Consider the following 25,357-nt stretch of genomic DNA (forward strand, 5'->3'; position numbering starts at 1 on the left):
CATTTGTCTCTAGTCAGAGCACAAGGATGCTCCATGTCTCAATTTTCACTCTATTAAATGAGTTAGATTCCTGATAGTAATTTGAAATTCCTGAAAAGCAGCCGCTCCTCTTAAAAACCTATGTTCTATATAATTGTATGTGATGTATCATCACTCAAGAGCAAACACAACCCCACCAAAAGTGGTCTTAAAGGTTTATTAATCTGTAAGACTTATTTTAAAAATGGAAAGGTAGGTTTTGTGCAAAGGATTAGAAGTCTGTACATATTTTGTAAGCCTTTCCAGGTATTTACACATTTTCATGAACTTCCTGTACAATTTTTTACTTTGGTAATTACAGTAAATATTTTGAATGTTAGCAAAAATCTTAAAGGCCCTGAATCTTGCTAAACTCAGAATGCCAATCCCACAAGTTGCTGACAACCTCTATGTTAGGAGCTGAATGCTTTCAACTCCCTTCCATTTCAATCACAGCTGTAGATTCTCAGTACCTTGCAGAACTGGACCCAGAGAACATAAAAAAATATAGCCAAATACAAACTACATTGCATTAAACATTAAGAGTATCTGATAAAGCAGCAACATTACACTTGAACCAATTTTCAAAATTTTTTTATACACACACACATATATACACACACACACACACACATATATACACACACACACACTTTTTGAATTAACAGATATCCCCACATAACAATAAAAGTGCAACTGTAGAGATAAAAATGGCCATATTTACGGACCTGTTATCCCGACAGCTGTTCAAAATTTGAAAAGTTTCTAACAGTTTATTTTCAGTTCAGCTGCAATATTTTTCCCTGTTAAACCTTTGAAAGACCACAAGTCTGAAGCCAGACATTTTCATTTTGTTGTAATTCAATACACATTTATCAAAAAACATTGCTGGCTAGCACTGTCAAACTTATTGTTTTGCTTTAACTTTTCTTCTTGCATCCTTATGTTTCTTCCGGCATTCCTGGAAATATTAAAAAGTTAAATGGCATTAAATGCAGTTTATAAACTCAAAAATTGCTCTTTGAAATCTGCTTTGCTTGTATATTTAACAGAAATTAGCCAGCTCTGGCAGATATAAGGAATCAATAGTTTAAGTGGACATCAAACACAAATTGTACATATTATACAGACAGTTAATTTTTATTTTACAAAATTCCCTGGTCTTGGTATGATATTAGGCCATTCTGAACGTCCAAATAATTCATTTTTATTAATATAAACAAAATAAGCCACTTCTTTTAACAAGCAACTCCTCCCCTCCTATCATAATGAACTCTTTCAATTATTACTGAATTACAGCTTTAATCACTCACCTCAAGTAACAATCTACGTCTGTTTTCCCAATTATCTTTTTCTTCATTGAGGTTTGATGATCTGCAGAATAGCTTAGGACCATCTACACAAGAGATCCATCAGAACAACTTTGAGCCAGGTTAAACACAACTTAACCGTTTTCTTTCTTATAAGCTTTTGTTTGAAAAAATTGTAGTAACATTATAAATTACCGTATATTCTCGTTCATAAGCTGAGTATTTTTCGTAAAAAAATGACGCATCAAAGAGCGGGGGTCGGCTTATAAACGGGTCTATGCCAAAATTTGATGGTTTTAAACTCTATGGAATCATTAAATTGAATATCTAATAGATTGTAGTTTTGTTTACCTGGAGCGTCTGCAGGCATGGAGCCCCTCGGCTACCTGTGGCCGCGGTTCGCCGTTCCCAGTCAAGTGGTTCCCGCAGCTCCCATTTGCTGGGAACGGCAAACCGTGGACACTGGGAGCTGAGGGACTCCATGCCCGTGAACGCTCCAGGTAAACAAACGTCCAGGCCCGCTAGCGGCTTACCCTAACGGGCCAGGAGCCAAAGTTTGCCAACCCCTGAAATATAGGGTCGGCTTATGAAAGGGTCATACAGTTTTTGATATTTTTACCTAACCATCTGGGGGGGAGGGTCGGCTTATAAAGGAACGGGCTAATGAATAAGTATATATGGTAATTTGAACTTGTGTATGGAAAGTTACCAGGACAAGCTATTTTGAATTTATAAAAGAAAGACATTGTTTTAGCTCAAATTTTAACAACAAACCATTGGTGAAAATATGGACTTGTGTCTTCTTTTTTAGATTTATTCACCTTAAACCCTGCTTCTAGCAGTCTATTTATAATGTACCTATCAAACCACATAGGTGCATTAACCATACATTTTTAAAAAACCCAAACATGTCCCAAGACAAAGACAATGGAAACTCCACACTATGCAATCCTTACAAAAAAGCAAACTTAAGTCACTTTCTCCAATAATGCTTGGATAAGTAGGAGAGCCTTGCAATTGATCCTCAAGCAGATGGCTGGTTTTACAGCATAAAGTGCCTTAACGGTTCTCAAAATGTAGCTTTAACACAGGACCTTCTAATTCTTTTTAGGGGACACATCTGAGGAACTGTCCCACATTGAGATGTCCCACATTAGAGGTTTTTCAACAAATTGATAAATTAAACAATAAGAAGTCACCAGGACCAGATACTGAAATTCTGAAACATTCTAATTAATCCTTATACCACCCCATATGAATTAAATATTATACTTATATAATTTGTTACAATGCCTCTTCCTTAAATTCCATCATCCTGTAGGAAAAATTTGGATAAGTTCAGTTGTACCTCTTAATCTTTCATCATCTTTGGAAAAGAAGAAAAATCTACTCGTCTTCATCTGTGGTAAAGACTGAGACCTGGAAAGAAAGAAATTTTAGTCTCAGACAGACGAGCAGACACTACTATCTCATTCCAAGTGCAAAAAATCATCCTCCATGAAAGGCAAATTATTTTCTAAACACTTAAGCATTTTAAAGAGGAGAGGCAATTATTGATTTAGTCCTAAGTGGAGCACCTGGTCCAAGAGGTGAATATACCTGGACTGCTTGGTAATAGTGACCATAATAGAATTAAATTTAACATCCCTGTGGCGGGGAAAACACTACAACAGCCCAACACAGCAGCATTTAATTTTGGAAAGGGGAACTACACAAAAATGAGGAAGTTAGTTAAACAGAAATTAAAAGATATATTGCCAAAAGTGAAATCCCTGCAAGCTGCATGGCAACTTTTTAAAGACACTATAATAGAGGCTCAACTTACATGTATACCCTAAACTAAAAAACAGAGAACCAAAGAAGTGCCACCATGGCTAAACAACAAAGTAATAGAAGCAGTGAGAGGCAAAAAGTCATCCTTTAAAAAGTGAAGTTAAATCCTAGTGAGGAAAATAGAAAGTATCATAAACTCTGGCAAGTGAAGTGTAAAAATTTAATTAGTAAGGCCAAAAAGGAATTTCAGAAACAGCTAACCAAAGACTCAATAAGTAACAGCAAAAGAATTTTTAAGTACATCAGAAGCAGGAAGTCTGCTAAGCAACCAGTGGAGCCACTGGACATTCAAGATGCTAAAGGAGCACTCAAGGACGATAAGGCCATTGCGGAGAAACTAAATGAATTCTTTGCATCGGTCTTCACGTCTGAGGATGTGAGGGAGATTCCCAAATCTGAGCCATTCTTTTTAGGTGACAAATCTGAGGAACTGTCCCACATTGAGATGTCATTAGAGGTTTTTCAACAAACTGATAAATTAAATAGTAATAAGTCACCAGGACCAGATGGTATTTACCCAAGAATTCTGAAGGAACTCAAATTTGAAATTGCAGAACTACTGACTGTGGTTTGTAAATCAGCTTGTCTACCAAATGACTGGAGGATAGCTAATATGACACAAGAGGTGATCCTGGCAATTACAGACCAGTAAGCCTGACTTCATTACCGGGCAAACTGGTTAAAACTATAGTAAATAACAGAGTTGTCAGACACATAGATGAACATAATTTGTTGGGGAAAAATCAACATGATTTTTGTAAAGGGAAATTATGCCTCACCAATCTACTAGAATTCTTTGAGGGGGTCAACAAGCATGTGGATAAGGGGGATCCAGTGGATATAGTGTACTTAGATTTTCAGAAAGCCTTTGACAAAGTCCCTCACCAAAAGCTCTTAAGCAAAGTACGCTGTCATGGGATAAGAGGGAAGGTCCTCTCAGGGATCTGTAACTGGTTTTCAAAATGGAGAGAGGTAAATAGTGGTGTCTCCCAGGAGTCTGGGACAAGCACTATTCAACATATTCATAAATGAGCTGGCAAAAAAGGGTAAACAGAGAGGTGGCAACATTTGCAGCTGATACAAGACAGTTAAGTCCCAAGCAGACTGCGAAGAGCTACAAACGGATCTCACAAAACTGGGTAACCGGGCAACAGAATGGCAGATGAAATTCAATGCTGATAAATGCAAAGTAATGCACATTGGAAAACATAATCCCAACTATGCATATAAAATGATGGGGTCTAAATTAGCTGTTACCACTCAAGGAAGAGATCTTGGAGTCATAGTGGATAGTTCTCTGAAAACATCCACTCACTGTGCAGCGGTGGTCAAAAAACAGAATTTTGGGAATCATTAAGAAAGGGATAGATAATAAGACAGAAAATATCATACTGTCTCTATATAAATCCATGTTACGCCCACATCTTGAATACTGCGTGCAGATGTGGTCACCCCATCTCAAAAAAGATATATTAGAATTGGAAAAGGTTCAGAAAAGGGCAACAAAAATGATTAAGGGTATGGGACGGCTTCCATATGAGGAGAGATTAATAAAACTGGGACTTTTCAGCTTGGAAAAGAGACGACTAAAGGGGAATATGATAGAGGTCTATAAAATCTTGACTAATGGGGAGAAAGTAAATAAGGAAGTGTTATTTATTCCTTCTCATAACAGAAGAACTAGAGGTTACCACATGAAATTAATAGGCAGCAGGTTTAAAACAGACAAAAGGAAGTATTTCATCTAACAACACACAGTCAGTCTGTGGAACTCTTTGCCAGACAATGTTGTGAAGGCCAAAACTGTTACCAAGTTCAAAAAAAGAACTTGATACTTTCATGGAGGATAGGTCAATCAATACCTATTAGCCAAGATGGGTAAGAATGATATCTGTAGCCTCTGTTTGCCAGAAGCTGGGAATGGGTGACGGGATGGATCACTTGATGATGGCCTCTGATGCTGGGGTGGACCTGGGAGGGTGCCAAATAAAAGGATTTTTTCCTAGCTGCCACATAAATCCTGATATTCAGTAAGTACTTAATAGCCACAAAATATAAAACCAGATTTACATTTCTTTGCAGTTTTCACTTTCAGAGGCTTCTGGCTCATCATCTTCCTCTGAGCTGCTGTCCTGGAAACGAGGATCCTCTTGCCATGCTACTCTTGCAGGTTTTATTGTTTCAATTACGTAGGGCTCTGCAATAGTACCACCAAAAAAATCTCATCATTCCCCTGACTACAAAGTGAGACTTCTGTTTAGGTAAGTGTGAAATATCTGATTTGGAAAGGACCCTTTTTGTGCTTTCAGAAGAATACACAGATTTTCCCTATCTTTCTATAAAAAAAAACAAGGAGTCCAGTGGCACCTTATCTTCTCCGGTGGCACTTATCTTTCTATGTTTTACATTTCCATCCTCAAAAATCTACAGTCAGTATCATTTTGGCTTAAGTAGAGAACAGCAGATCTCCTTTGAAGCCAATCAATGTTACTCCTTATTGGCCAGGGAGATTGCTGTTAAGTATCCTGAGGATAAGCATAGTGCCTAGGTAGAATTCTCAGCCTTTGCAGATCTGTCACAGAAGAGAAAAGGACAAGAATACAACTGTTTTCCCCTGTACGATACAACACACCACCCAAAACCAACAGCACAAAATTCCAAGTAGAAAGCAATTCTTTACATGCAGATTGTGACACTGGTAGACCAGTTCACTTGTATGTTAATAGTGTTCAAAACAGATGTTAGATTTGTAAGAATATGTTTAGATTCTATATAATACTCGTAAGTTGCTCCACACAGTAATCTTACTTGTAATGTCTGTATGCCATGCTATAAGGAAATATTCAAGTTTTGCTTAATTGTAAAAATTTGCTTTAAATTTTGCTCAGATCTGTCCATGAGTTTTGTTTAATCTGTTTGACAGAACGATGATTTCATACAACCTGGTGTGTCATCTTATTAAATATAATCTTAAGTGATTCAAATGTTAAAACCAATAAATGCCAGTAAAAGCAAACTATTAAAAAAAGTTCTAGAATCTGCAATGTTACCTTCTTTCACAGCGGACTTGTTCAGATCATCACCAAAAAAGGAAAATGTGAAGCCACTAGATTTTTCTTCTACATTGCCCACAACATTAAGTCTTAATATATGCTGGTCAGCCAGAGTTGATTCTTCCACATTGTCATGTTTGTCCCAGGGTATTATTTCACTTTTTTCAGTTGCACATTTTGTTGATCCAAATACCTCTTTTAAATCCACAGCAACATCATAGTATATTTCTTTAGATACTTCAGGCAATTTCTCTGCCTCCTCCCTTTTCTTCTTTCTTTTAGCTTTACTGGAATTATATTTATTTAAAAAAAAAAAAAACCAATTATGCACTGGACAAACATTTGAAAGGTATGAGGTTTTCTTTTGGCTGATCTTTGAGGATTATTTGTATTACTTACAGGAGACCTATCCAGGGAAATATTTGAATCCACTAGCAAGTAGTTTGCTTTTCCGCATTCCTGTTTTCTCGTAATTTCAGTTTCTGGTAATAGGATGCCCTAAGAGTTAAAGGATTACATCCCAGTCTCATCAATTTGAGCTAATTTTTCAACTATTTCCTCTCTCCAGATCATACAGATAAACCACCTACAGAAGGGAAAAATTCACGTTTGACCTTAAGAGACTGGTGACAATTCTGATCTATTGCTAGCATCATCACTACTGTACTAAAAGGAATCTTTAGTGTGTCTACATTTTACTAGGAGTGGGGAGACTTGCAAAGGGAACAGCAGAGTAAGCAAGGAGAGTGCCAGGCTTGTGGCCTCCAAATACTTTCAAAAATCAACCCTCAAGGGGAAGAAAGTTTGTCTTACAACTATCAAGAGGTGAGAAGACATTACCTCTCTTTTTCTGTAGTATCTGTTTTCCTTTCAAAAACTGCATGGTCTTGCCTTGTGGGGTCATAGCGCAAGGTATTAATATCTCTGTATGAATAAGAGGAAGAAGAATTTAGCAATACTGTAACTAAATGTCTAAAATAAAATATAACCTCACTGACAAGTGCAATGACATTTTTGGCTCATCTTATTTGTGTTCACAAGCAGATTGGAACTTACTTTTGTTTTTATACAGTCAAAAAATTATTAGCATTATGAGAGCAGATCAGTGTGTGTTACAGTCTGTACTGTGAAGAAAAAGATTCCACACAGCACTCTTCACATCAAATTATTCAAATATTCAACATTAAACACCTGCCCATCATTCTTTAGGAAACAAAGTTAATACACAGATATGTTTTATCATTTGGAGATTAACTGAGTTTATGGTTATTACATCCAGAGTTTCGGATTTCTCCTTAATCTCCATTTTTGGTATATTTGGAAGTTGTTTTCCTTTTTAAAATCGAAAATGTTCTTGAAATTAGCTAATGAAGTCCAAACTTTAGATCAGAGGAAAACAGCCTGATTGCAATATTCCATCCAGCCTAAAGACAATATAAAATATTCAACCAAATATTCTGTTCCACACACAGGCCCCTCTTGCCCTGTGAAATTAAAAGTTGTTAATTTATGCTATTACAGAAGTTAACCCAAACAAAATAGGTGATTTGACTTCTGTCAAGCAAAAATTCCAGGAAAGGAGGCCATTGAATCTGTTGAGAATATCGTTAGGAAATACATAAAAATCTTTATAAGATTCATACAATTGTAAAATAAGCATTGTGACACAGTTGCCTACCAAACCGGGCTATTCACCAAAAATGGAAGTTGGAATTGAAAATATATTATTTGAAAAATACCTCAACACACCACCATTAAAAATAATCATTCTTGTACTAATTCAGCCCACAGATGGATTGCTCCGCCAAATGTATGGATTAAAGATACAGATAGGAGTTCAATTTTTGAAATGTATTATTAAATGCACTGCATCTAGAAATTGTGGCTTCCTTGGGCAATGAAAGTTAGAACATGTGGGATGGAGGTAGAGAATCCACTCCTAACACACAAAAGAAACATCCCAACAGTAGTAAGGACAGGCTATAAATGAGACTGTATGTTTTTACAAAACATTTGATGTTGATGAAGAGCAGAAATGGCAATTGCATGCTGCCAGTAACATCCATCGCAGTCTACAGAAATCAAAGTCTAGTCTATTAACCCACTATTCAACTTTTCAGTATAATTAGCCATTTTGAGTTTGTCTCTTTTTGGAGGGGAAAAGAAAATAAGGAAGCACACAAATGTGGTAGATTTTAAGCTGTTTGGGGGGCAGAGAGATCATTTTATTAACCCATAAAGTCTCATGCACAATGGCACTATATAAATAATGATTATCACCAATAATATCTATTGTCAGAATGGGATGGAAAGCCTGAATTCAAAGGGGACTTTCCATGCACGTGACAAGGTGCTAAAGCAGGATCCATACTTGAATTTTTTGGTATTTGTTGCCAGTTTGCTTGATTTAGGATGTTCTAGGTTGATCTGCAAGAGACTTCCCAATATCTCCAGGTTTTTCTTTTTCTCAGCAGCAAGTTCTCCTTCCTCATCTGTCTTCACTTTCTTTGCCTCTTCTAGGAAAAATATATAAAAACCGCTATGAAATGACTCCTTGAAGCATTCTCCCAATATTTAGACCACTAGGAAGTTAGTTAAGAAGCTCACAGAATTTTACATTAAAAGGTGTGGGCCACGTTCTCTATTCCTCCCTATTTTAAAACTTTTTAAACAATCCATTTTGTTTTCTCCTCAAGTTATGGTCAAGCTTTGTTTATGAGGGGGTATGGGCATTAATTTGACATGAAAGATAAAGATTTAATCATTTTCTGTCCCATGATTTTCTTTTATTTGATAATTATTTACCCAGCCATTGTCATTTAAGGCTGTTAAGGGACATTTCTTGGGTTATAGACAAAAATATCCAAGTGAGAAGTAGGATTGGCTGAAAATTTGACTTTTTTTTTTTTTTTTTTTTTTTTTTAAAAACAGGGTTGGTTTGTTTGAAATGTATTTGTTTTGTGTTGATAGGATTTTTTTTTTTTTTTTTTGCCAAAAAATTTTCTTTTCAGGAAAATATTTTTGCAATTTTCAACCAACTCAATTGACAACACTCCCCCTTGTGGTTATTGAATAGCATGGTACTGCAAGATACATAAAATCCAAGTATACCCAAGGGATAAAAAAAGCAATAAGCAAGGTTACTCTGGTTAATGGTACCCCCTTATCTTGTGAAAGATGCAATACATTTATTTTGGTATCATCCTATAACAAAGAATTTTTTTTAAATGTTGACCATCTAACAAGGAAATACACCCCCACATACACCCCAAACTAGAGTTTCCAGTAGCTAAATGGGGCATTTTATAAATATGTTCTCTAAATTACAGATGCCAGTACTACTTACTTTTACATTACCTTCCCATGAGGCTAAATCCAGAGAAGAGAAATGTGTAATAAGTAATTCTAAATATTCAAAAACTTACACCCATCATGCCTCTCTATTATTACTAATTAGTTGGGACTACAAATTGCTATGGAAAATAAGAGAAAATGTTTACCTTCCTCTTCACTGCCACTTTCAAGGAACCGAGCATCCATACGAAATCTTTCATCTGTGCCAAAGCGTGATTGTAAATGCATGAGCTACATTGATAACAAAACAAAAAAATTAAGATTAAATGTATGCAGTCCAGGGGGGAGGGATAGCTCAGTGGTTTGAGCATTGGTCTGCTAAACCCAGGGTTGTGAGTTCAATCCTTGAGGGGGCCACTTAGGGATCTGGGGCAAAATCAGTACTTAGTCCTGCTAGTGAAGGCAGGGGGCTGGACTCGATGACCTTTCAAGGTCCCTTCCAGTTCTAGGAGATAGGATATCTCCATTAATTTAATTTAAATTTAAAAACTTTATTACAATCAGACAAGCAGTAACACTTTTAACTTGAATCATGGCCATGAGTTAACATAAGCTTTCACTGTAGAGGTTCTCCGGAGAAAATTTTTTAGTGACCTCAGAGTGCGGCCACCAACTCTTGCTAGTGACTGTCATTTTTTCCTAAAATACTTAATTAGCTTTAGGAAAAGCAAATAAATATGCACATAGACACATCCAAATCATTGTAATTTATTCATTGCTAGCTAGTAAGTCTGTTGTGAAAAGTGATATTAAACATACAAGTATCACTTTTCACAACGGGCTTACTTAGCCCTGGCAAGTCTGGGAACAAATTAAGCCCTGGATGGGGGGCCAGGGGAGGTAGTGGGGGGCTAAAGCCTGAAGCCCTGCCACCGGAGCCTAGGGCCTGCTGCCACACAGCCGGAGCCCGAAGCCCCGTGGTCAAAACCTACTACCCCACCACCCCAGGGCTAAACCCCAAAGCCTGAGCCCAACTCCCCTTGGGAATGTGGGGAAACTCACTGGGTGCCTGCTTCTCCAGTGTTGCGCCCTAGGTGTCTCCCGGGGGGGGGGGGGGGGTGTGGTGGCAGGGCCCAACCCCTGCTGGTGACCCCAGTAACCAACACCAAGGGGGGGCCTCCAGGAGCAACAGGGAGGGGCCGCTACTTGGCCCCTGCCCTTCCAGCCCAGGAGGCTGTGGCCACAAGAAGAGTCCCTGGTGGCTGCATTTGGCCACGGTGACCACATTTGAGAAACTCTAATAAATCTCTTTTGAAAATACCATTTGACTTCAGCTTGGGAGGTTTGGGAATGAGCAGTTACATCATGGAGAAAACATTATTCCTCTACATCTAAATGGACTTTTCCAACTCAGGTATTACCATAACTTTGCCAACACCATCCTATTTAAGTAACTGCAGATATTATTAAATAGGTTCACTAACCTTCTCACCAGCTTTGCCTTCAAACTGGGCTTTGATTTGGAATCTGTCATCTTCACCTGTAGCATCTTGCTCATCGTCACTGCTCTCAAACAACTTCCCAGAAATTTTACTAGTAAATTCCTTAATTGTTTAATAACAAAAAAAAAAAAAAACAAAAAACAAACTGAGGAAACAGTTATAATAAGTAGTTCTAAGAACACTATCAACTATTACCCACTTGTTTTGTATGACTTTCCCAAAACAGCTGGAGGCCAACACTCTCATGATATCGCATTTATTTCTACTAATTACTGATGTCCATGAATACTTGTAAAAAGAGATTACAGCTGCTTTACATGTTCTGAGACAATTCTTTGGTAATTTTATTTTATAGTTGTGATCATTCAAGTGTGGCAGGAGCACATTTCTGTATACAGTAACCGCACTTTTCCCTATGATTTTATCCTATAAGTTACTGTGATGCTGAGACAGCAAGAGTTAAACAACCAGCAGGCTGGGTGACCTGAAAGCAACTCTTAAGGACATATTAGAAGAGTATTGAAATAGTAAATATGGTCATTCCTTGACATAGCTTTAATAACTATCTACAAGTTGACTAGAATCCTTGATATGGTTAGAGAATCTAGAATAAATACTAATCATATTTGTCTGTTTAACTGTATCTTGTTAGAAGTTTAACAATGTGATCTAATTAGCTGTCTATGTTTCATACCTGAATTCTATTGATTCAGAGATCAAAAGGGGGAAATTATAATTTAGATAGGACTTGTGATATAATAATGTTATTGGCCACACTTCTCTTTGAAATTTGTAGTAAACTACCTGTGAACTGTTTGATAGTTCATTGCCTTATGCTAATAAATATAACTAGTTACCATTGTATACCTAGGAAACACAGATTAGCCTCAAAGCAACAATGTACATTACCTGTTCTTCATTCAAGGAAGGCCAGCTGTGATTATTTGCTGTCAAAAGGCTTATTCACTTAACTTCAGCTATAAAGGAAGTGTTGGGCCTGATCCTATTTTATCGCAGATCTGTTTAAAACTTTGACAGGGAAAATCTCAGCCTACAAGTATGAGGTCTCTAGGTCTACTCTCGATTAACCCTGCAAGTCTCATGGAAGCATTTGAACAAACTCAGCACATGGACTGCCTATTTGACTATAGGCTTTTAAACTGATTACAGAAGGATTTTTACAAATCAGCAGCCTTACCATCTCTGCTATGAAACTGATCTAAGAACTTTGTTCATATCTCTATGTATATTGATCTTTTAACCATAGCAACTTTCTTTTTATTAATAAATCCTCACTATATTAGACTTGGCTGTCTGGGTGGGAACCAAAGGGGACTGTATTTTGGCTTCTTGGTAACCAGTAAGGTATAATGGACACTGTATGGTTACTGGCTTGGTGAAATGTCATCATAAAATAAACCACCAATTCTGGGGATCATCTACCCTATTATTTGCAGTTTGCCCAGAATAAACAGCCTCAGTGTAGCCCCTCCAGGCACCATGGTCACAGTTACACACTTCACATTCTTGCAACTGCGTATCTGCTTAGTATTTGTGAAATGCCTTTAATGAAGGTATTTCACTGGTGATGCAGATGACACTTTACCCTCTCAAATCCATATATTCAATAAAAACAGTTTGATACTTATCATGAAGCAGTATTTCATTTAAACTTGCTTTTCTCTAGGTTTCACAGTGGCCGTTAGGCTTTCATAAAAATGTTAATTTGGATTTTGAAAAATGTTATTCTAGGAAAGAGTTTTAGATCCAGTTTTTAAGTAACAGCCTCCACAGACTGCCTTTCGCTTTACGAAATCTACAATACAATGGAAGTTACTTGACAAATATAATTGAAATGATAAAAGTCAAGAAAAATGTAATGCAGTTGTAAGTGACACTCAGCAGCAGCAGCCAAGAATGTCACAGCCAAGTCTTCCAGAATAATTATGGCTCCCCACCACAGAGTTTGGGCCACTGTACAACACTCACAATGTGGAGCAAGGACCCCAATGCAGTAAACTAACCTCTAAATTGAAGTCAGGAAAACAAAGGGATGGGAGGGAGAAAGGGTGTTTTACACTGAACATTGACAGTGGCCCTAATTTTAAAACACCTTTGAAAAAGAAAGAAACTTTCAGTTCAGGCTTTAAAAGTGGATAGAATGAAAGATGTTAAGGGAGAGGAAGTTCACTCTCAAACGCATCATCAGCTGCTGACCTACTGCATGATGGTGGAACCCCTGAAGAGAGGTGGTGTTACAAAAGATATTGATTAAGTGAAATTCTCAAAATTTACTCAAACTCTACACCATCAGTCATTTTAAAACCCAAGAGGGCCAATTTAAAATTTATCCTCCACTTTATATGTAGTAAATGAAAAGAATCTATGGCAGATGTAATTTTACCACAGTTGCTCAATTAATAAGCAAAAATCCCTCTGCATTCTGAACAGTGGGTAACATAGAAAAGAATATGCCTATTGTTCAGATAGCAAAAGCCCATTTTCGTCCAGTGTACAGTCAAAATCTTACACTACAGTTAAAAACAATAAGATACATTTCTACTCAGTTACCAAAACCAATACCAAATAAAAACAAGGCTCCAATAAATTGGAATGCATGACAGGCTTGACATTCTGATTTATTTTAAGAAGCGTAACCTAGCTCGTGTATTTCAGTGTCATTATTTGTTGGTTTTTGAGTTACATTATTTGGGATGGAGTGAGGGCTAGTGGTTAGATGATAGAATCATGAACTCCAGATTTCCAGTCCTTTTTCCACCACTTACTCTCTGCACAACACTGGGCAATTCAAATCTTTTCCTTTTATTTAACTGACAACAGTGGGAAGTGGAGTTCTAGCATAACCACATGCAAGCCTCTCCATGAGACCATTGCTCTTACGGTTTGTGAGTTGTGATATTGTGTGAACAATGCACTGCAATCAATTTATACAAGTTATTTTATCTAGTAGAGTGCCTGATTTTTTCAGTTTCCAAAAAGATACTCCAAAATTTGCATCGTCTTTAATTTATAAATTAATGTTTTAACTCTACGAATATGCACCACTTATTTTGTGTCATCTATTTTATATCCATTAGTACAAAAGGACAATATTCAAGATTTGATCTCAACTCTGAATACGAGTAGGTGTTGCTCTTCAGTACAATACATACTAGCAAACTGGGTAAGTGAATGCCCTCTTAGAAATTAGGCTGGACTTGTTTCTAAGCCACTTACTTTTTCAGGCAGATTTCCTATAGTCACTTCTTCCTTAGACTTCTCTTCTACTTCAGCTTCACTTTCTCCATCTGAATCAAATACAATGTGCTTATGCTTGCTTGCTGACTGGCTTTCCTGGAAAAGGAGAGACATTGTTAAGTTTAACATGCCAAACATTGGTTATATACCGTGGGAACTACTGCTGGGAACATTTACAACAGTAGAGAATGTAATTAATTCACCTAATTGTGTTTTCTGGAAAAAATCCCATGACTTCCCAGTATACACCTTTTTGGACATATCCTAAAAATCAATCTGGCAAAGAAGATAGGCGCTGCTCTCAAACACGATTCAAACCACAGCAACATCTTAGAGAACACATACTGGAGATACTTATTAAACCAGTATTCTTTCAGTACTGTTTAACTGTTCAGAGACAAGCTGAAAGCATACTTACCAGGTTCAGAAGAGCCCCTTGAATAAGTTTCTTCTGTAATTCTCTCTCTTTCTGTCTCTCTTGTACAGCCGCCAGCCTCTTCTGATTATCCTGCAGTTGTTTCTCCTTTACATCTGACTCACTTGAGATAGCAGTAGGAATGCAAAACTCTTCTTTACTTTTGTGAACACTTTTCTTATGGTTCTCACATTTCTGAAATTTAGAGGCTGAACCTTTACTGCTTGCATCCTTCTTTGGTTTCTCAGCAAGAGAGTCTGGGCTTTCCAATTCACATTTAATGTGTTTCTGTGCGACAGATAAAACACTATCTGTGTCAATGCTTCCCTCCTCGCTTCCAATGATACTAGTTGTGGTGCAGTCCCCACTGTCTCCTCTGTTTGCTGTTTGAGCTTCTGCATGAGAATTCAAGTAGTTATTCTCTCGTAATGAAGGTGGTTTCCAAATAGGCTTTTCACTTCCACCTTCTGAATATTGGGAATTTGACACCTTCTTGATCTGGTTGCTGAGAGTATTTTGCTTCTTTTTCACACTTCTGTCTTCAAGTGAAGACACTATGGAACGACTAGACTGTCTGGGAGCTGAGTGTTTCCCATAACAAGAACAGTTTGGTTTTGAAACCTCTTCTAAAAATTTATTTTTCAAATCAACAAGACTTGAGGCATTCTGGTTATATTTTCTTTTACAGCTGCAAGAACCTTCCTTGCTCATCTCCTCAAAATTCTGATTGTCACATAATGATCCTATTCCTCTGAAAGGCTGAAATTTCAAACTGGAGATATTTTCCATTGGCTTATCATCAGCACTCTCCTCTCCCTCTAAAATGGCAGCAACTATATCTTCAGGATTAATAGATGTTTTAGTTGTAGAGTCAATTTCATAAATTTTTCTATTATACTTGGCGTCACTAATATTACCGTCAGTTTTGCACTGACTATCCCTCCGCTTGCCTTCTATGTCTCCTTGTGAAGATTCAATACTTGCAGTGGCTATTGCTTCTAACTCATGTAACGTAAGATCTAGGCGGTAACAGTTTTGCATCATGTCTTCATAATCAGAGTCAGCTTCAGATTCACTTGCTTCATGCTCTGAATCAAAACTAGTAGACCCAGACTTGCTGTCAGCTCTGTTGTCCTGTAGTTCAGAAGCCCAGACTTTTGCTGTTTTGTTATGCACTACTTTTTTGTTATTTTTTTCTCTTAACTTATCTGGTGACAACACAAAGGAATCATTTGCAGAATCAACGCTTTTGTCGTTTTTGAAAGTTTCATTCCTAACAGTATCCCTCCTTTGCATTTTCACCAGCTCAGAATCTCCTGGAATTTTAGTTTTCACACTGTTTTTATCTGGAGTTTTAGTCACAGCAATAATTTCATCTGTATCTGCTGAATCATAATCCGTGTCATTTTCAATAGTCTTTCCTTGTCTGTTACATCCCTTACTCACTTTCTTCATAATATTTGGATTGATTAAAGACCAGTGAGTGTTGTATTTTAGCTCAAAATTATCCCCCACAACTTCCAAAAGATCACTTTCAGATTCAACATTTGTTTTAGCTTTCTGTATTTCCTTTTCTTTCTCTATCATTGCCCTGATTTCTTCTTCAGAATCAATATCACTGTCTGAAATGCTGTTTGTATTCCTGTTAGTCTTAACACCAGATGCCAGGTTCTTATCCAGAAATAATTCTTTCCCTTTCACGTCAATACTATTAAGACTAGGTGTCTGAAGTAATTTAGACAGACCAGTTGATTTGGAGTTTGACATTTGGATTAATTTTGTTTGTGTTAAGTTTGCTTTTTTTGATTGCAAGTGGCGACCTGGTGTTTTATTTAAATTTTCACTACTCTGTATCCTCATTTTTTTTGGTGTTTTTTTAATTTCAGGGAACTCTCCTCGTCGTTTCTTGCTCATGCTGTCATCTCCACCTTCCAACTGCCAAGTGAGCTTCGATATGGGAACTGTGTCAGTCAAGTCTTGCTCCAGCTTTTTAAGGTTGTGGCAATATTTTGATGGGTCATATTTCATTATGTTATAGTTAGAGTTAAGGAATAAAAATAAAACCAAGGAGGCTTCCACTTTTCAGCAAGTAACAACTTAAGTTATAGGGACAAGAACAATAGATGTTGTCACAGTTACTGGACTAACTGCACCTCTGAACCCTCCTTGTTCCTTTGAGTGCAGCTCCCTTAGATCTCAAGCTTCACCCATCACCCCCCTATAAGGGAGGAATCACAGAATTCTCCGTCTCTCAGACAAGGCTTTGGGATGCAGTCCCCTGTGATCAACTGTGACTATGTGAACATACCTTATGTTCACCACCTGGTAGTTTTCTTCCATTTGGGAGCAATGACAATGGTGTCAATTAACCATTAGCCCTTGTAAAGCAAATAATATTTTATAACAAAAGCATTAAAAATTATCTTAGAACAATAAAGCAGTGTATACACATGCCTGCCTCTCCCTAAGGCTTACTATTCCCTGGCTCTGGGAAAGGCCCAACTCCTTATGAGAGCCTCTGTGTGTGTCAGCCTGTCTCTCAGCATATTGACCCCACCCTTTCCCTCCTGAGAATGGCTTTTAACTATTTAGTGTCCTTTTGATCTCCAGGCTTCCAGCCTGGCAAAACAAGGCTTGCATCTTCATTGGAGACAAGATATAGGATCCTCTAAGCTCATAACTCCCCCTCGGCCCCCCACATTGTGCAGTTGCCCTCCAGTGTTTGCTAGGAGGTTATCTGTAATTGTTGTGCTGCTTTCCTTGCTTTCCCCCCTGCAAACTAGATTAAGCTAGATCAATACATTCCTGCAGATGAGTCTTATAACCCAGTATAAAATAACTTCACTGTACCGACCAGGTCACGTACACTGTTCATAAAATTATTACATCAGAGTATTTATATAGCAACTCCACATCCATCACAGACGATTATTTTTAAAGCTATGTTTTCTGAACTTTTTAAGTGAGTTACATGCAACCTGTAACTATCCATCAAATTGATGCAAGTTTGTTGCAAGATTTAGGATGAAGCCACCAAGTAATCAAGCACCGGAGGAACACTTTTCTGTTTTTTTTTTTAGCAAAAACATATTTAAGGTGAGTCCATTTGTTTTTTGCACTCTGATCCTTTCCATAATGGCAAGAGAAAAATTTGGAATTCTAATCATTAGCCAATATATACCCATTCTTTGTGAAGCGTAACATTTTAATTACCTCCACATAAGAAAGACAGTAACTGCACTGTATTTTGTATCAGTAATATGAAGACTGTTATGCAAATACCTCCTTCCCCCAATAAAGATGGTAAACAAATGGAGAGAATAATGGAACTGTTTCTATGATCATTCAATGTTTACTCAAGCAGTAGGAAAGGATATTTTGCTTTTGTGTCGACCCTTAAGGTGAAGGATGGGTAAAACTCTGCCAAATTTACTAACGACCCAATCCTGTAAGAAAGAAAAATATACAATTATATCCGAGTGAAAAAAATTATATCAGACTGAAAAAAAAAAAAAAAAAAATAGGGATTAAATGTATCACAGTAAATAAAAAAAGGTAGTCCTAAAACAAAATGGATTCTGAATTACAGGAATACTAATACAGTAACTCCTCACTTAAAGTCGTCCCGGTTAATATTGTTTCATTCCTGATCAAGTAGGGAACATGCTCATTTAAAGTTGCGCAATGCTCCCTTATAATGTTGTTTGGTAGCCACCTGCTTTGTCCACTGCTAGCAGGAAGAGCAGCCCGCTGCAGCTAGCTGGTGGGGGCTTGGAACCAGGGTGGACCGGCAATCCCCCCCCCCCCCCCATCAGCTCCCTGTTGCCCTAAGTTCCCCGTGTGGAAGCTGCCCAGCAGGCAACCAATTGCCGGCAGTTTAGTTGTCCCTCCCCCCCACTGCAATGTGCTGCTCCTGCCCTCTGCCTTGGAGCTACTCCCAGGAGCCTCCTGCTTGCTGTGCAGGGAAGGAGGGGGGCTAATGTCAGGGTGTCCCCCTTCCCCCACTCCTGTCCCCCGCTTACCCTTTCTCCATATAGGGCAGGGTGGGGACACGACAGGGCTCAGGACAGAGAGAGCTTGCTGGCCGCAGCTGCTGTCAACTTCCTGATCTACTTAAAAAGGCAATGTACTTAGAGTGGTGTCAGCGTACTTAAAGGAGCAATGCGCATCTCTCTCTCTCTCTCTCTCTGTCTGCCATGCTGTCTCCCCCTCCCTCCATTCATGCTGCCTTGTAGAGTGTGAGGCTATAGTAACAACAATGTGTTAATCCTTGAGGGCTCAGCAGAATGCTAGATCATCATTTACTAGTAAGGTATTCCCTGGGAAATATCCCACCCTCTGACTTCACCACTTCAACTAAGGTGGGGGGTGTGTGGTGTGGTGTGGTGTGGTGTGGGTGGGTGTGGTCTATGAGAGCGAGAGATATTTTTGTCTGGTGAAAAAAAATTCCCTGGAACCTAACCCTCCCATTTACATTAATTCGTATGGGGAAATTGGATTCGCTTAACATGGTTCACTTAACGTGGTAAACTTTATCCTCTCCCTACAATATGGGCTCTAAACCTGCAACAATTTATACTCATACTCAAAGCCAAGCACTGTGAATAGGCCTACTGATCACAGGGCCCAAAATGAGTGTGTTATATAAGGCAGCTCATATACAAGATTTACATGTTTTATAAAAGCTAATTCTAGACATTGCTATGAACTTTAAATGACAATACACAGACGCAAAGATAGCCAGCTCTATCCCCTCCTAAAAAACAAACTGGTATCTATGCTCATATTTTATAAGGATTATAAAATTGAAGCTTATTTTGTACAAGTCAAAGCTACTCTGTCACCTTGTATGTATTGTCTCCTGTAATCAAATATACAAATCTGAAGTAAACTTAATGTGAAAGCAGCTTATTAGAAAGCTAAATAAGAGGGTGCCTGATGCAGTTGTCTTAACTCAGCAGAACGGATATCCCACAACACCTTATGATCCGGTACTTCTGTTCCTGGCACTGCTTTCATGTGAAAATTCACAACTCCAGCTTTATTCAGTGATTCCAACAGATTTCCCTTGCCATCCGTATGTGGCTTTTCCTTCTTCAACCTTGCTTCTTGTCTCTCCTGCGCCAATCTGTATCAGGCAGTGCATGGTTTAAGCTTACCATGACATAAAAGCAAAAATAAAAAAGTATCTGTGTGTAAAGCCATAATTAGTGATGGATCTCTTACACTTATGGACAACCATTCACTCTGAGCCAATGTGAAACATATCGAAGATATGTTTTGCCAATTCACATTAAAACCAGGAACAAGGCTCCCTCCCAACTAACTTTTTAATAAAGATGAATATAACAGGTATAATAAGCATGCCACAAATGTACCAGTATGGTAGCAGTTTCAATGAAAAATAAATAAACATTTAAAGCAGCTAATGGAGAACATATAGGAAAAGGGTAAGGGAAAACTGCAAAGTGGGCAAATTAACAAATATAAAAAATACAAAACACTGTAGTACCCAAACTATCTTCTTAGACGTTATTTCTTTATTATTAAGTCTGTTAAAATCCCATTTACTTGGATTTGAAGGGAAAGCAATATCCAGTGGCTTTTGCAGGTTCATTATAGAAGAGCATTCTTTAATTAGAGCCTCTTACAAACAAGCTGTCAAAAAGTTTACTTAATACAGTATTTGACAAATATAAAGGTAAAAACTCAGGCCATGTACATCTAAAATTGGTAGGATGAATTATTCAGACACTGGTTCATTTGTATTTTGCAAAATTATATTATATATATATAGCCCTACCAATTTCACGGCTGTGAAAAACGTGTTGCGGACCTTGAAATAAGCCTTGCTCCATGAAATGTGATGTCCCCTTGTTCCTACGAGCGCCCCAGCAAAGGGGGCTTGTAGCTCTGGCTGGGTAGGAGAGGGACAGGACTTGTCCCTCCCCTGCACAGCTGCTCAGGGTGTGAGGAGGGAGGAAATGATCAGCCCCACCTCCCTCTCTGGGATCATCTTATGGCTGCAGGAAGCTCTGCGGTTGCTGCCTTTAGAATCCAGCTCTGAAGGCAGCACAGAAGTGAGGATGGCAATTCCATGAGCTCCCTCAAACAGGTTTGTGACACCCTCCCCCATCCCCTTTTGGGTCGGGACCACCACGGTTACAACACAGTGAAATTTCAGATTTAAACATCTGAAAACGTGAAATTTATCAATTTTCAAATCCTATGGCTGCTAAAGTGACCATAATGGACCGTGAATTTGGTAGGGCCATATATATTATATATATATATATATATATATATATATATATATTTGACAGTATTAGTGTGACCAGACGTCCCGACTGATCTCTGGTCGGGACGCAATTTTTTGCCCTGATATTTTGCGTGGCCGGCAGCACTTGGCTTTTTTTTTTTTTTTTTTGAGCCCCCTCCGTGTCCCGATATTTTCTTCATCTCATCTAGTCACCCTAGACAGTATGTGGCAACGTAGTTCGACAGCAACAATATACATTTGTATATTAACATTACCTGTGCAAAAAGCTTTCTTTGGCCAATTCAATTTGTAGCGTTCCACCTTTCCACCTTGTTTTATTTAAAATGGACATACCTAGGAAACAAGCATTAGACAGAAAATGACTATTATCCACACATAAAATATTTAAGAAATGTTTTTAATCATGTCTCTTTTTGCTATATTTTGGAGCATTATGAGACTGATCCTGCACTCAATTAGACTACTCTGTTGATTACGGGTAGCAACTTTAGGGTCTAATATGGAAAGCAAAAGATATTTTCAACATCCAAACCCTATTTTGACTAAGAGTAAGTTAGCCAGTAATAAACAAACACTGAAAGATTAAATAGCTCATTCCAAATAAGGATTCAAAAATTCAGATACATCTACTTTCTTAGGTTCCCGTCACACTCTATCCAGGCCTCTCACAGTATCTTCAAATAGGATTTACTTTTCTTTCCCTCCTTCCCAACAGATCCTACAAGCACTGGCAGACACACTGGCAATACTGAGAGATGGAGATTGGGAGGGAAGTCCTTATTCCATATAAAGAGATTAAGGGAAGCACAAAGTTTTAGGCTGATTCTTAATTATGTTTAAATAAGATGGCCTACCCTTAAAAAGAAAGTTTCCCTTGTCCTTTTTCAAAGGTACATTATCAACCCCCGTCTTCGGGTGCAGATAACTGTGCTGAAATAATCTCAACTGGCTGACTGCAGATTACACAGGAGTTGAAGTTTTGTAATGTTCATCTGCCTAGCAGAAGAGACTGGGAATCTGTATTTCCGTTCTAAAAGAATTAAACTGACCTCCTTAAGGAAAATAAATTTTGCTTAACCCATCATTCTTTATTCCCTTTAGTCTCAGTCAATTCTAATGTCATATACAAGTATCAATGTATCAAAGAGAAGAAAATATGTTTAAGCTCATTTTCTAAACCTTCTCACTAAGAGGCTAACATATGCACTTCGCTCTCTCTCCCCCTCCCGCCACCCACTAGGCTATTCTGATAAGACCATTGCCTCCACCTCGTAACATAAAAACACAGATACTTCAATAAAATACATTATTTTGAAGAGCATCTTCCATAAACATTGATTCCTAAACTAACTGAGCTAAATAGAATTGAAGAATGAAATAGCAAATGACAGAGGGAAATTAAGAGGTACAGATGAAGACAAAAAAGCTATGTCCTCTACTTCAATGGCGGTCTGAGCAGGTAAGTGCAGGTTCAGGTATTTGTTACATCCTTAGTTTACAGGGATTAAAATAAACTGCAACAAATATAATTTGTGTACTTACATCTTTTAAGATCTGCTTCAGAAATGCCAATGTTGATATAAGCAAAAGTTTTCATAGGGTTCCCTGGTCAATAATCAGAAACATTTGGTTACTTTTGTATATAAAACTGTAATTTTTTGTTTTTAAAATTGAAGCATGTGTTCTCTACAGATGCTTAAGGAAAAGTAGTAGTTTTGAAATGGAAGTTGTTTTTCATTACTAGTTGAAGTAAAGAACAGTTGCACTTCTAACGAGCGAAATGAAAATATTACCCTGGTCATCTTTCCTGATAACAATTTCCGTATCTGTAACATTTCCAAACTTGCTGAATCTTTCCTGCAGTTCAGCCTCAGAAACTGTATGGCCAAGTCCTCCAACATATAAACGTTTTAAAACTTGTTTTTTCTCCATATTAAAAAGTCACACTGTCTCATTTAGGATGTATGTTTTGTCCTTCTGTAAAAAGGCAACAAAAAAATCAGTATTAATGGTTTTTGTGGTTCTGGGGTGAGCTGCACCTGTGATCTCTTTCTCAGTCACTCGGTGGGCACTTCCAAGTGATAGCCCTAAACCTGCACTTCTCTCAGAGTGGAATCCCACAATTCAGACCACTTTTTCACATGACTACCAGCCCTTGTTTCACCAACCATATTAACTCAACAACTCCAACAGGACTTGGTCCCTGCTATGAAATCTTCTGTTGTGACCCATGGTAAATGCAGCTTATTCAAAACAGAATATGATTTATTTAACAATCGGAATATGTCAAGTAGAGAGAATGAGGTTAAAATAATGAAAGTCCACTAAAAGGGCTTGTGATGATCCCAATGGTAAATTGATCTAGGAGCATTTGCTGGATCATTAGGTTTAACACTGGGATACTCAGTATAAGTGACCAAGAAAACCCACAATTGATAATACTATAAATTCTTCTGACGTATCAGTTCCTAAGCAGACTGTATTTGTAAGAGTTGTTTTTGACCAACATCCCATAATTAATCAGGTGCTCAATTTGCCCCACCTGTTCATTTTAAACATTTTATAGAACATTTAATAAGTTTAAAGACATAGTATCAGAAAGCACTCCTCTGTTTCTTTTGTGGGAAAAAGCAAATCTTTTTATAACACAAAGGAAAATAGCTTAAGTATCTTACACTATTGTTCTAATTAACAGCTAAAATTACCATAACTGAAAAACATGAGACAAAAAGTATCTTTCCAGTTTGTTTACATTGTGCATTCGACAGCACTCTGTATGATAAATCAGTCAATTCCATCATTTGTGTGTGGGTCTTTCACAGAACAGTGGAGAGAAAAACATGTTAAAGAATAGTAAAATGTAACTGGAAAACAAAACAAACAAAACCTACCATCAGGAGCCTCAGGGCAGAAGCAATACCTGAATTACTTTAAATTCTCTTGAAAAAGGCTAGATTTCAAACTAATATAGCAAACGAATTACCTGAATATTATATTAGATGACTTTGCTATGAATTTATTAGCACGAGAGTAACTAAAATTAGGTTCTAAATCCATATTTAGGCACCTAAACGAAAGTGAACTGATTGTCACATATGCTGGGCACTTATGGATAACCCCACATAAGTTACAATAGTATTTGTGGGTACTCAACACCTCTGGAAATAAGGCCACTTGTATTTAGGTGCCTATATTTAGGCATATTGGATCAGATAATGGTCAATCTAGACCTGACTCCTCTTATAGTGGCCAGCACCAGATGCTTCAAAGAAAGTGCAAGAAACCCTGACAAGAGCAATTATTGATTAAAGAATATCCTGCCCATTGGAGAAGTTTCTTTCTACAACCATTGGTTAGAGAATGGTGCTCTGAAGAGTTAATGTCCCTACCAAACACTACACTTAAAAAAAACCCACATTCATAGAGGGGAGGATGGTCTCACTATCACTAGAAATATCCTATTACTTTTTTCAACACCCCGGAGAAATGTCCAATCCTGCAACTTATTTCAAAGAGTCTGCTAGGCTAATAAATGCACCAAATAAAAAAAAAACCTTTTCCTTTTATCAGTTTTTAGATTTGTTACCATTCAATGTCATGGAATGTTCATTATATTTAGACCGCCCAGTGTTGACACATGCAGCTACTAACAATAAAAACTGCGTTTTTTATAATTTGTGTAAGAAAAAAACAGATATGTGTGCGTGAGAAAACTACACATCTATCCAAACATCAGAGATAACACAAACCTTCAGCTGTACGAGTTTCGCCGCATTACCCTCACTACATTGTGACAAATTTGAATTGAAAAAAAAAAATCAGTCTGGGAATGGGGAGGGCGGGGGAAAGGACAGAGACGCGGGCCCCCCAAGCCCGGGAATAGGGAGGAGCGCAGATGGAAAGACAGAGACGGGGCCACCCACAGTTCCAGGACGGAACAAGGCCCCCAAACCTCTTTCGGTCTCGGTGGCTTTTCTACCGGGGCTTTTCTCTAAAGAAAAAAGAACAGGAGTACGTGTGGCACCTTAGAAACGAACAATAAAGAGCCTCCCAGCGCGGGCCCCAGACTCCTGACCAAGACACCGCAACAGCCCTGACCTCCGAGCTAGAGACTCGACCACCCGCCGAGAAGACCTCCCGAGGCAGACTACACGGATCGTGGGCGGACACGCAACGGGTTCACATACCGCACGTGTCCAACCAGGAAACGTAGCGACTCCTTCCTCACATACACGCTTTTTCTGGATACGTCTCTATTCAGCTCCCCCACCCCGCTTCCGGGACACACTAGAAAACAAGGTTCCTAGTGCCTATAGCCCCTACCACTTCCGTCAAAGCCCCATTCGCTTACGGCAGCCGCCAACGGCTCACTGTTCCTGGCCGGCCGGGTATAG

General features: G+C 38.2%; 1 protein-coding gene across 5 annotated transcripts; it reads right to left on the reverse strand.

Annotated features, from left to right (window-relative positions):
• Positions 1–628: 628 nt before the first annotated feature.
• On the reverse strand, positions 629–25,205 carry NOL8 (nucleolar protein 8). Of its 5 annotated transcripts, none has more exons than XM_054035908.1 (17): positions 25,151–25,205; positions 22,757–22,940; positions 22,506–22,568; positions 21,218–21,296; positions 19,664–19,811; positions 18,058–18,129; positions 14,687–16,711; positions 14,248–14,364; positions 10,993–11,112; positions 9,715–9,799; positions 8,586–8,730; positions 7,055–7,138; positions 6,212–6,501; positions 5,232–5,358; positions 2,677–2,747; positions 1,332–1,414; positions 629–979 (listed from the first exon to the last, which is right to left on the reverse strand). In XM_054035908.1, the coding sequence occupies exons 2-17, from the start codon at positions 22,893–22,895 to the stop codon at positions 926–928; spliced, it is 3,702 nt and encodes a 1,233-aa protein (XP_053891883.1). In that variant the 5' UTR covers positions 22,896–22,940; positions 25,151–25,205; the 3' UTR covers positions 629–925. The 5 variants fall into 5 exon arrangements, with proteins under 5 accessions (XP_053891883.1, XP_053891881.1, XP_053891884.1 ...); XM_054035906.1 differs by lacking the exon at positions 25,151–25,205 and adding an exon at positions 24,988–25,127; XM_054035909.1 differs by lacking the exon at positions 25,151–25,205 and adding an exon at positions 25,062–25,116.
• Between the last annotated feature and the right edge of the window lie 152 nt (positions 25,206–25,357).

Source organism: Malaclemys terrapin, chromosome 7, assembly GCF_027887155.1.
Source record: "Malaclemys terrapin pileata isolate rMalTer1 chromosome 7, rMalTer1.hap1, whole genome shotgun sequence".
Taxonomy (NCBI): Eukaryota; Metazoa; Chordata; order Testudines; family Emydidae; genus Malaclemys; species Malaclemys terrapin.

Coding starts and splice junctions, on each gene's coding strand:
- NOL8 (XM_054035908.1), bottom strand. CDS start 22,895: ATGGAGAAAAAACAAGTTTTAAAACGTTTATATGTTGGAGGACTTGGC. Junction 22,569..22,756: donor TATCAGGAAAGATGACCAGG/GTAATATTTTCA, acceptor ATTATTGACCAG/GGAACCCTATGAAAACTTTT. Junction 21,297..22,505: donor TGAAGCAGATCTTAAAAGAT/GTAAGTACACAA, acceptor CTTGTTTCCTAG/GTATGTCCATTTTAAATAAA.